The sequence below is a fragment of the Saccostrea echinata genome, unplaced genomic scaffold (genome assembly GCF_033153115.1).
Source record: "Saccostrea echinata isolate AGI-Se365-2 ecotype Australia unplaced genomic scaffold, CSIRO_AGI_Sech_v1 ptg000029l, whole genome shotgun sequence".
Lineage (NCBI taxonomy): Eukaryota > Metazoa > Mollusca > Bivalvia > Ostreida > Ostreidae > Saccostrea > Saccostrea echinata.
The window spans coordinates 7792527-7805095 of NW_026889778.1; the positions used below are offsets into that span (position 1 = coordinate 7792527).

General features: G+C 34.3%; 1 protein-coding gene across 1 annotated transcript; it reads right to left on the minus strand.

Annotated features, from left to right (window-relative positions):
- Window positions 1-1005: 1005 nt before the first annotated feature.
- Window positions 1006-3808, minus strand: LOC133194211 (uncharacterized). The gene is made up of 3 exons (XM_061330216.1): window positions 3523-3808; window positions 1925-3421; window positions 1006-1034 (listed from the first exon to the last, which is right to left on the minus strand). Exons 1-3 carry the CDS (start codon window positions 3806-3808, stop codon window positions 1006-1008), a joined length of 1812 nt encoding a protein of 603 aa, XP_061186200.1.
- Window positions 3809-12569: the final 8761 nt, after the last annotated feature.

The window sequence follows — 12569 nt, forward strand, 5'->3', positions numbered from 1 at the left end:
TGACCTCTTTTCATGTTAGGGGCCCCTGAGTATTTCTGGGAAAATACCTCAATTTATTACACTGTGATCAATATTTTCTTTATTAACAAAATACATGTATTAGAAATAACAAAACTCCTTGGATAATGAAATAATAATGTAAATGGAATAATTTAGCGAAATATAAATAAACAATTGAGTTTGAACTACAGAACTTCTTAATTATTTCAGTTCGAATTTCCTCTGCCAGTTTTCTAATTTTTACTCAATGACATTTAAAATCTAATGTTACAAAAGTCTTATTGATAAGAACTCTAAACTATTTAAAGCCCAAACTTACTTTTGTTGCCCTCATTATGTTAGTATTAAAATTATATGAGGTCAATGATCAAACTCTTACTTTAAGGTATGTTGTCAACTGGAATGGTTTTTGTTCATATTTATGAATTCTTTATTACATGCCATTCGATTATTTGAAACATTACTTGAGCTTCAGCACCCATTATAATTGAAAAACGATGTTAAAAACATATATAGAAGCTAAACTTTTTGAATAATATTGCAAGAAAAAAGTTTTGTGAAAAAAAAAAATAAAAAAAAATAAAATAAAATTTAGTCTGAATTTCCTCTGCATCATCATAAATTTACTTTTGTTCGTGCATATTTTCTTGAAATAATAAAATTCCATCTTTAAAAAATGAACATTGAGTTATAAATTGGTTATTTTGTCCATTAAGAAGAATTTTTGATTTATAACATGGTTCACACGGAATGATTACTCCTCATAGGACACCTGATCCCACCTGTAGTGTTTCCAGGGGTCAGCATTTTTTTCTTATCTGTTCACAATTGTTATTGTTTAAAGGATTTAGGGATGACGTTTAATCAGGGTTTTAGTTGAAAGAAATGGAATACAAGTTTAAAGAAAGCCCTATAAACCAACTTATTTTTCAATAGCCCGTGTCTGTTTGAAATTTGATCGTTTGAATTGATCACATATTGGATGAATCAATTGAATTCCCCTCTTCAATATCCAGAGGGATCCATTTCTGCTTCTAGAGAATAACCAAGAAAAAGTATATGTTTTACAATGTTTATAATTTTACATCAGTTGAAAATAAAGTACTTCAAATTTTAAAACGTAAAACAATTAAAAAAATGAAAAATTATTTTTCTTAAAGAATTATTATACCAAACTGCACAGATTTACTAGTACCGAAAATAGGGTTTTTCCCCCCAGAATCTTCAACCTCAATGCGTCGAAGTCAGTACGTGAGTTTTTTTTTTTTCAACCTGCAAAAATATCATTTATTTGATTTTAGTGAGTGCTTAAAGCTGAACACGACTCGTAAATAGGCATACGCCATTTTCAATATTACTATCTACGATATCAGCATCGGGGTATACTCTTCGCATTCGTTACACCTGACTGCTTATTGTCACGGGTATCGGCGTGGAATGGCGACCCGTGTTCGTGCTGGTTATCTTGCATTACCTTAAATTGTTTACATTTTATTGCAGTTACGTGTATTTACAAGTGTTTGTTTGTATACTGCAGTGACCTGTGTAACTGTTGTAAGTTTCTTTGGTATCTTTTTCTCCTGCATTTGAATAGGTACATAGTTATATTTTGTCGCTACCGAGTGCTGTATAGCATACGTCCTTCTACACCGGTGACGATTGATTACACTGGACACTGACCAAGTCAGCGGCTTTATATAGGGGCCCTTAGATATAGCGAAAATCCAATCGAATATGGCGGACACATTCCTTTTACGAATCGTGTTCAGCTTTAATTAAACAATCCAAAAAGTTGTAGATGTTTTAAGGATAGTACTGCATTTGTATTTATGTGAACTTGTATCGAATTAGCTAATTTCAGTGACCTATTATATAGTCCCGTGTCTGTCCCTCTGTGTATACACGTATCTAAAATTATAATTACCTGTAAGATAGTTCTGTTTATTTATATATCTGTATACACCCACTATGTTGTGTCTCCATGACCCAACCCAGAGAAGGTGTGTATTCCTATCATAATACAGGGCCTGTGGTCCGCTAATCTCATGTTGCGTAAGTATCAGTGACAGAAAGTGACCGTTCTTATCAATCATTTGTACTGTGTGCGTGTTACGATCACATATCAGGATGTGTGACAGCGCGTCAGTACAGATTCCTTGTGGATCTAGTTCAGATCCTGATGGAGGTCCTGTGTAGGAGAAACGATGTCTTCCTCCATGCTCTGTCACCACTACAGCACCACTGAAAATGGCAATTGCGTCAGACACAATGACATCCCCATTGCGGTTCTCTGTGATGTAGTTAGGACTACTGTACAGCTTCTGACCTGTTTCGTTTTGTGAAATGGTCTGTATATGTTGTCCTCTTTCGTTATATCGTTTTACCATGGCCGTCATTGTATTTTGCATGCCAACCAGTAGATCTCCACTGGAGGGAGAGCAGTAGACACATTGCGGTATCCATGTTTTTTGTTTCTTTCTCAGCGTAACCCTTGTGTTATCCTTAGATAGTTTTTTGATACTTTTGTCCTTGTGTATATAAATAAGATCACATGAATTATTCACTGTGTGTGCTCCTCTGTAATAACTATCAATAACTGTCAGATGTTGTAGTGTTTCACCTTCTGTGTTTGTCAAGACGAGAATGTTCATCCAATTACTGATCCAAGAGCGGTTTGTCATCACACAAGAAATGTGTCTTACATCATGAACTTCTGTCACTGTGAAAGATTTGTGTAGCATGGGTTCATATCTGACATGTCGTCTTCCTTTCTCTTTTATTTGAATTTCATTCAGTAGCTTAATCACATCCTGTATGTTGATTTCCTGAGATAGGGAGAGCAAGGCGGGTTTTGTCATACTAGGAGTGGGCCTTCTCTCGGGGAAGCGGGTTTTCTTCAGAAATAAGAGGAATTTAACTGATCTGTTTGCTGACTGTTCAAATCTGTTTTCAAATTTCTCTATTATGGCAAAGTGTCTGTTCATTTTACTCTTCTGTAGTTCAAATCTATGCATATCTTTTATATAAGTTGTATGTCTGGTTTTAACATCACATATCACAGTGTCAATGAGTCTCTTTAGTCTCGTGGCTTTTGTTGACATCTCTGATTGATGGTTGGAGACTTCTTTGGGGCAGGCTTTTACATCAGTTTTGATTCCTACCAGGAGAAAACAGCTGTTATAGAGAGCCTCACTCCTTATGTTGTGAATGACTTCTCTGTGTTGTTGACGGCTTGTTTCATATGCTATTTTGCTGTCTAGTAGTGGGTGTTTTATGTGTTCTTTACATTGGAAACATACCGGAAGTTCACATGAGAGACAGAACATTTCATAGTTTCTGTCTGGATGTCTCACACAAGACTCTTCTTTCGTGGTGTATTTATATTTCTCACGGTAAATCACAACATCATGGTATATGGTATCTAAATCAAAAACATGTTTCTCTTTACACCTCAGACAAAGGTCATGTTTACATGTGTTACAGTAAAATTCTGTGTCCCCTTGGCATTGAAAACACCTTTACATTGTTTGGTTAAGCTCTTCTCATTGCGGTGGGCCTTATAGAAAACCACTTTATGATATTTGGTTGGTGAGTCTGTAACATGTCTCTCTTTACACTGTATACACAGATCATGTTTACATGTGTTACAGTAGAATTCTGTGTCCTCCAGACATTGAGAACACTGTCGTACTTTACATTGTTTGGTAAAGCTCCTTTCACTACGGTGAGGTTTTATGGAACACCATTTAATGATATTTGAATGTTGACTTTGTAACATGCCTCTCTTTACTCTGTAGACACAGATCATGTTTACGCGTGTTACAGTAGAATTCTGTGTTCTCCTGACATTGAGATTACCACCGCAATCTACAACGTATAGTAGGCTTTTTATACAATGCAACGTTATGGAATTTAAAGTAATAAGAAGTAGTAAGGAAGTTTGTAAATGTTTCTATTTACACTGTAAACTTTAATGCAAAATGCACATGCACGAAGAAAGAAAGACGATGTCACAAAACTCCAACAACTAGAGAAAGGGAGAGCATTCAGGATGGAGCTGAAAAATAGATTCCATGTTCTAGAAGAATTGAAAAGTGTCGAAGACATCTGGGAAAGTATGAGAAAGGGCTACACCGAGACAATAGACTGTACACTTTGAGTTGGAAAAAGGGGAAAAGACTCATAAAAACAATGTATGAGATAACTAGAGTGCTAAGTAATGAGAGGAAAGAATGACAGCAGCAATAAAGGACAAAGTGGGCAATACCCTGAGCAGCCAAAATGAAATAAAGAAAAGATGGAAAGAGCACTTCCACAACCTGAACACTCATTAGAAGAGGAAGGCGATGGACAAGTAGTAGATGAGATAGGTAAGCCCCATAAGGAGAGAAGAAATCATCGGCTATAAAGAAACTAAAGTATAGAAAGCTGAAGGAGTTGATGGGATAACAGCTGAGATGTTAAAAGCAGACACAGAGGCAACAGCAAGATATTTGGAAAAACTCATCACAACTATTTGGAATCAAGAAACTATACCATCGGTTTGGAATAAAGGCCTGATTGTGAAGATTTCAAAGAAAGGTGACAGATCGGTATGTGATAATTATAGAAGTATCATACTTTTATATGTGCCAAGCAAAGTATTCTCCAGAATAGTGATGCAAATGATTCAAGATGGAGTGGGAAAGCAGCTACGTGAGGAACAAGCTGTCTTTAGAAGAGGGAGAGGTACAACAGAACAACTATTTACATTCCCTTACATCACAGAACAATGTACCGAATGGAACTCAGCACTGTTTAAAAACTACGTTGATTTTGAGAGGACATTTGATTCCATTTATAGAGAGAACCTTTGGTCTATCATGAATTTATTGGGCATCCCAGAAAAAGTAGTCAGAATGATGAAACTCTTATATGAATCATTTCAATGTGCAGTCCTAGAAGATGGTGAAGAATCAGACTTGTTCCGGGTAACAGTAGGAGTGAAGCAGGGTTGCACAACGTCTGGTTTCCTATTTTTGTTGGTTATAGACTTCATAATGAAAAGAACTACAGAATAGAACTAACAGGAATAAGATGGAATTGCACCACAAAATTTGAAGATCTAGACTTCGCAGATGACCTTGCTCAACCTTTCTCAAAATTTCAGAACATCCAACAAAAGACACAAAGATTACATGAAGTCCAGCTGGCCTTAAACACTGAGAAAACTAAAGTGATGAGACTCAACTCTGCTATAAGAGAGCCAGTCAAGATTGATGGACAAGACCTGTAGGATGTAAAACATTTAGTTACCTTGGAGACGTGATAACAACAAAGGGGGATCTGGGGAGTACATTACCAACAGATTTGAAAAGCCAAATCTCAGTTAAGAAGGCTAGGGAAAATCTGGAGCTCATCAAAATTTTCCATTCAAACTAAAGTTATTTCAGAGCTTGGTCCTTTCAATTGTCATGTATGGAAGTTAGACATGGAAAGACAAAAAGGAGATTGACACTCTCTAGAATAGATGCCTGAGAAAAATCCAAAGAGTGAGATGGTCCGATAAAATATCAAATGGAGAAACCTATAGAGCAAAAACAACCAGACCAAATGAAATAATAACTCTCATGAAATGGAATTGGATTGCCCATGTACTAAGGATTGAGAACACCAGGATTTGTACCACCGCACTGACATGGCATCCAGAAGGAAGGAGGAAAATAGGGCGCCGAAAACAACATACATGGAGTAGAACAACAGAACAAGAACAATTAAAGCTGGGTTGGAATAGTTGGGCGACAGCGAGGGCAGCAGCCAAAGACAGAGGCAGTTAGAGGCATTGTATTTGGGCCTATGTACCAGCGGACACAAAGAGGATAGGTAAAGTGAAGCATAAAACTCGGACCTCTTGGAAATTTCAGAGGTGGGATCAAGTGCTAGGAGGAGTAAGCACCCCTGGTGGAGCGGCCGTACTAATTGATCCAGGTGATTTTGTTATTATACTAATTGAAATAGGATGTGAACTTCACTTCTTTTGGGGAAAATGCATATGTATATAAGGCATACGCCCCACAGTATAACATTCATTTAACTGAGAACCATATTTTGTTACATGTAATGAATTAATCTGGTTCATCACTTAAGCTACTGATTCAATGGTAATGTATACTAGTACGTCATATAAAGTATCTGTTCAAGCAATGCAAACATATATACATCCCTAGAGCATGGAATTTTGAGCACTTAAGGTATACTATTGTCATAAAAATATCCGAAAGGCTTTGTCCTATTATTATAGATTGCACAAATTTATCCACCTGATGGGGAAAAATCACGAATTGTAATTATTGTGTTAGTTTTAACCATTTTTCCATGAAATACAAAGTATCATATTAATTTTACATCATTTTGAACTGTAAATGTTCCAAGCTTAATAGTCATAAAAAGATTTTACAGGATCTAAACATATAATTCTTACTTGGAATTGATATTTACAACCCTTAGAATGGAAAATGAAACCATCAGAAGTCGGACGTTTTAACACATCAAGATTTAGATTTCTTAAAAGTGTTGCCTTTAAGATATTGATTTAAAAGTTCGGTACAAAAAAGAGAGTCTTATCTATTCCACATAATTGACAACACAGGTATTTTATTTAGCGGCTTACCCAAAAGTCGTAAAGGAGAGTCGAAATTTCATGAGACTCAGTATACACACACCGATATATATATATATATATATATATATATATATATATATATATATATATATATATATATATATATATATATATTAATTTATTCTATGTGTCGGATCTATTGAATAGATATAAGGTCAAAGATTGAATTTTATATAAAGCTCTAAAAATGACCAACAACACGAACAGTTAAAAATTGTCAAATTTTCGGGACGCCCTGCACAAAGAAAACAGTTAAGAAGTCATATTCAAAGGAAATAGAGAAACAAAAAACTAGCACTACTAAACTACCAAACACTATATATATGTTTCATGTTTAATTTGAAGTTTATGAACAGTTTTAAATGACTTCTTAACTTTTTTTTCTTTGTCCTGAGGAAGGGAAAGGGCGTCCCGAAATTTTGACAATTTTTAACTGTTCGTGTCGTTGGTAATTTTTAGTGCTTTATATATATATATATATATATATATATATATATATATATATATATATATATATATATATATATATATATATATATATATATATATATATATATATATTCAAGCTGCTTAGTTCATCATAATGAAGATGGTTACATACTCGTATAAGTATTACTATTCATAACCCTGCTTTTCTTGTTTATAGAAAAAAAAGTTCTGCATACGAGGTTGATCCAAAAGTTACATCAATGTAACTATATCACAACTGCTACACAATATTTCAAAATTATCAACATTTTATATACTTATACCTCTACCTTTTTGTATCTTTGCCTTAAAATATCATTCAGATATATGCAATACTTTTTTTAAAATATCTTTTTTTATCGCCGCAGTACAAGAATGTTACCGATGTCGTTATGACGTTATACTTTTCGGCATTCATTTTCAGGTGTTCCATAATTTTTTTAATCTTTCATATATACCTTTTTATTACATGTACACTCCCAACTTGTGCTAAGGCGGTGGATTCAAGAGAAAGTGACGTGATGTGCTCATCTTCCACACACTTTCTTCTTCCAAGCATTAGAGAAACAATTAGAAAACATCCTACTTCTCCAACTTTTGAATTGAGGACGATTTATTAATGCAAACTAAATATATTTTACGATTTTTCTTTACTGATATGAGATAACTACGATAGAACATCTTTCCCTGCTGAAGATAAACAAATACATGTAATTTTATTAGTTTCTATACGGGTGTTTGTTTGATTTTTCGATTTTTTTGGATGAGGTCAGTCTTAAACACAAAATGATCATCCATTACAGTGCCATTCACTGCTTAATCTTGAAGTGCAATTGACACAGTCATCCACTCCTCGATTTAAAGTGAAAGTTCAAATCCTGATGCAGATTCTTTCTCTCGTTTTCTTCTATTCTGGATATTCCATGGTTGCTGAAAAGCAATGTTTTGCTAGATTATTTTTATATGCTACTCCTTCTTTCGTTTTGGTCTGATTTGAATAAAACAGGAGGAAGAATACACTATATCCTATTTCTGAATAGACTATAGGCTTATGTGAGTTCAGAGAGAAAATATAGTAGGCGTAGATGCATTTTTTCGATCAAAATTCTTACAAATAATTAATTGTAACTGCTTAATAATTAGGTCTTTCAGGATAACTCTCTTTTTAATTTGTTTGTAAAATAGTGTAAAGTTGACAATTTTGTTTTCGCCCGTTAATTTTCGCCCTTTCACGCTTGCAAACTATTTTGCCCCATCACAAATTCACCAAGACATAAATGTGTTGCGTAGAGAATGCTCTATTCTTTACATTCAACTCGTTTAAAATTTGCCCACTTGCAATTTGATTGAAAGAGGTGAAAATAAAACCGGGGCGGAAATTTCCCCTATAGAGTACACCAAGCGTAAGCAAATCCAGGTAGGATTTAAAAAAAAAGGAATATTGATTGATTGATTGATTGTTGTTTTACGTCCCGTTCGAGAATTTTTCACTCATATAGAGACGTCAACATACACCGGTGAAGGGCTTCAAATTTAGACCTATACTCGCCACTCAGGGTCAATGAGCAGTGAGGGTTCTTTATCGTACCAACGCCTACCGTGACACGGGGCCTCGGTTTCGAACACACGACCTTTCGATCACGGAGCGAGCGCTCTACCGACTGAGCTACCGTGACGGGTAAATAAAAATGAATATAAACAGATCTGCATATGGAGAAACAAAATTTTATAAAAATAAATTCTTAGAATTTTAATCAAAATTCAAACCAGCAACCACTTCTGCTCAAACTAACTTAAAACATCTGGTCAAAATCAAATAATTATAAATATTAATAAAAACATTCTTTATTTAGAAGATGGTATAATTATTTATAAAACTAGTTTGTATTGTTATACTTTTCTCTTACCTGTCAGGGTACTCTGTGTTACTGCAGGGTCGATTTGGGCTGATTTTCCTGGACGGAAATTAATTGTGTCTTACATTGCAGATTTTCTGCTTCTAGCTGCACAATCCTTTCTTTCTGATGAGAGTAAATGTTAAAGAAGATGTGAGGACAAGATTGCTGTCTTTGAATTCAAGAATGAAATATTGAACAAACTTGTATTTTGTCCTCTTAGCTGATTTATTGCGGAATCTTTGGTTTCTGAAGGAACAAACTTATAGAGGTATTAATATCAAATTTAATATTTTGGTTCTTTTTTCACTAAACTTCAAACAACTTTGCACATTTTGAAATTGAGAGATTGCCCTTTTGTGGTGACAGAATATATTTTGAACCATGGTTAAGGAAAAAAAAATGCTTTCCTGTTTTAGGAAATTCTTCAATTAAATTTCTATTCCTTGAAATCAAAGGGATTTAGTAATGCATTAAGAATTTGATAACGAAATAATCAGACTAAATGCCCCTTGTTCATCAACTAAAATATTCATTTCAAATATTGAAACTTAATTTTGCTTGTTTGAATACACTTTAATATGTTACTCACCGCCTCCTTCAGCTGCTGTCGGAGTTGTTCGATCGTCTCATCTTTTTTTCAGCTGCTTTGGATTTTTGTTGAGTTTTGGGGGCTTTCAACCATGCTGAAATTATACCGGGTATAGAGTGAAGCTATCATAGAAATACTCATTAGTTTTGCGCCTATTAAGTAAAGGCTATTTTTTTAGAAGATAACGTGATTTAACATATTCTAAATTATTCATTTTTTGATCGTTTATCTAGCTTTTTATGATCACGACAACATGTGCTTTGCAAATCTGTAGAAGTAGCTATTTATGCCTTGCAGAGTTTGAAATAAATATATTCTATAGATTCTAAGTGTCTATCATATTCACTTATGCCTCTGCCTGAATAATAAAATTACAGATTGTAGCTATTGATTGCATTTTGATCGGCTTTATGACTAGTAAAAGCTTCAGTATCACCCATCTTAGGTAAAACTCGAAACATGCATAACATTCTGTATCTGTATGTTTTCTAAACGTTTACTTCATTTGATAAACTGCAAGATAACACCATTATAAAATGAACATATATAGACAGATCTACAGATGAGAGGACAGACGGCTGCTAAGTTTTTATCATAATCACCGTATATTAAATTTCACTTACGATCCCCTTCCAGATGCATTATAAATATGAACATGTATAGACAGATCTACAGATGAGAGGACAGACGCCTGCTAAGTTTTTATCATAATCACCGTATATAAAATTTCACCTACGATCACCTTCCAGATGCATTATAAATATGAACATATGTAGACAGATCAACAGATGAAAGGACAGACGCCTGCTAAGTTTTTATCATAATCACCGTATATAAATTTTCACCTACGATCACCTTCCAGATGCATTATAAATATGAACATGTATAGACAGATCAACAGATGAGAGGACAGACGCCTTCCTAGTTTTTATCATAATCCCCGTATATAAAATTTCACTTACGATCCCCTTCCAGATGCATTATAAATAAGAACATGTATAGACAGATCTACAGATGAGAGGACAGACGCCTTCCTAGTTTTTATCATAATCACCGTATATAAATATTCACTTACGATCCCCTTCCAGATGTAGATATGTAGACATGCATTCATCGGGGTCATAGTTACACTGCCTGAGTAGGGCAAGGATATCCTGCCTGTCCCCCCACGTTGGGAGGGCTTCCTCAACTTGGTCCACTAGTTTTCCCACCATTTCATGATGAAGTTCCCATCCGATTGGTAGCCGCATCCACTGACCTTGAGTGTGGTCATAGAAACAGTGCACTGGATGTTGTGTTTTCTCTGGAGATTATCAACAACTGTATTACCTTGGATATTGATACCTTGAAGGTTTCATATCAAATTTGTCAAAATATATTGTTATGTTAGTGTTTAAAGTTGAGAATAAGCAGTAATATTTACTCACGAATATTAGATTTTGATAGATACTTCTTTATTTTTATTAATTTTCTTTAAGTAAAGCTCATTTAACTCCAGACATACTTGGAATATATAGGTGGGAATGCGGCCCATTTTGGGGTGATTAAGTACCCCCTCCCTGTCGTCTTGACCACTGGACGATTGTTGTTTATAACCAGGCTGGTGTTGACGACTCCCTGAGGCTTCCGCTCCAGACGACTGTTGTTGCTGCTGCTGACGACGACTCTTCTCCTGATGACAAAACAACAAAATTTAACAAGGGCACTACAAAATGGAGCATCCTCTTGCAAAAGAACAATACAGGTAGATCCTGATGTAAACTATTACTTCTGTTACCCACACTCTCATATGTCCATTACTAAAATATAAAATAAATTTTGACACACATCTGTTTTATAGATGCCTTATATGTTGAATTCAAAGTCACTATATTTTGCAAATAAGAAATTTACTCTCTTGGTTTTTCCATAGTGTAGACAATAGTTATCATCATATCGTAGTAGACATCAGTTACAGAAAAAAAGGTACAAACATTCTTCGAAAATATTTTTAGGCACAAAAGTTAACCTTGATTTTAAAAATCTTACATTTTCTTGGTCTTTGACGAGTGAGTTAGTGATGAGTAAACCTTCGTTATACCATCTCTTAGGAAACGGCTGCCAGTCCTATAAGCAAATAATTTGTACCTACATAAATACAATACTAAGAAGACAGTGTTAGTTATTATATAAATCAAGCTGAACAACTAACTAGCAATTTTAAAAACAAGAGTACATGGAACCAAAATACTCAAATGTGTCAAAATTTAACATCCTGAGAAGTGAATATGCAGATAAAAGAAACAGATAAATTGTGATGCTAAGCTTAGTTAAACCTCATAGTAACATTAATTATGTTGAAGCTTTACATTTACAAATTTAACTCCCCTTTTTTAAGGACATCACTTATTCCTATGAACATTTTTGGACCCTTAATTTTGTCCCATTCCGACTCTATGGGTCTATCACTTGCATGAATTTATAATTACAAGAATGCCTGCAAAGTGAAATGAGAAACGAGAGCTTTCTTGTTCTTTAGACGCAAACTTAGTATATACTTCCAGACTTCCAGAGAAATTTTGATCAGAAAAACTCAATGGTGCCTATGATTTCATCAAAGTAGCAAAATTGAAATGATGCTCAAATTTTTATAGATGCTATCAAAAAAAGTACCAATGTAAGCCATATTTGTTACAGCATGGAACTTGGAATTTGTCCATAGGACATAGATGCTCTGCCTAGGGTTCATGTGTAATGTAACATGAAAATTTGTTTTAGTGTATGAAATTTAGTGAAAATATCTTGAATAGTTTCTTTAAAACTGAGTTTTATACACAATAAATAATAAAGTCAAAGGTCATTGGGAAAGTAAAGATAAAACAATTGGATAAAGTTAATGAATTCTCACCAAATTATGTATCAGTATATAAGCTTATATACAAAAATATTTTAATAATTTCTTTGAAACTGATTA

Coding starts and splice junctions, on each gene's coding strand:
- LOC133194211 (XM_061330216.1), bottom strand. CDS start 3,808: ATGATCTGTGTCTACAGAGTAAAGAGAGGCATGTTACAAAGTCAACAT. Junction 3,422..3,522: donor GAAGAGCTTAACCAAACAAT/GTAAAGGTGTTT, acceptor TTTTTGATTTAG/ATACCATATACCATGATGTT. Junction 1,035..1,924: donor TAAACAGAACTATCTTACAG/GTAATTATAATT, acceptor GTTATTCTCTAG/AAGCAGAAATGGATCCCTCT.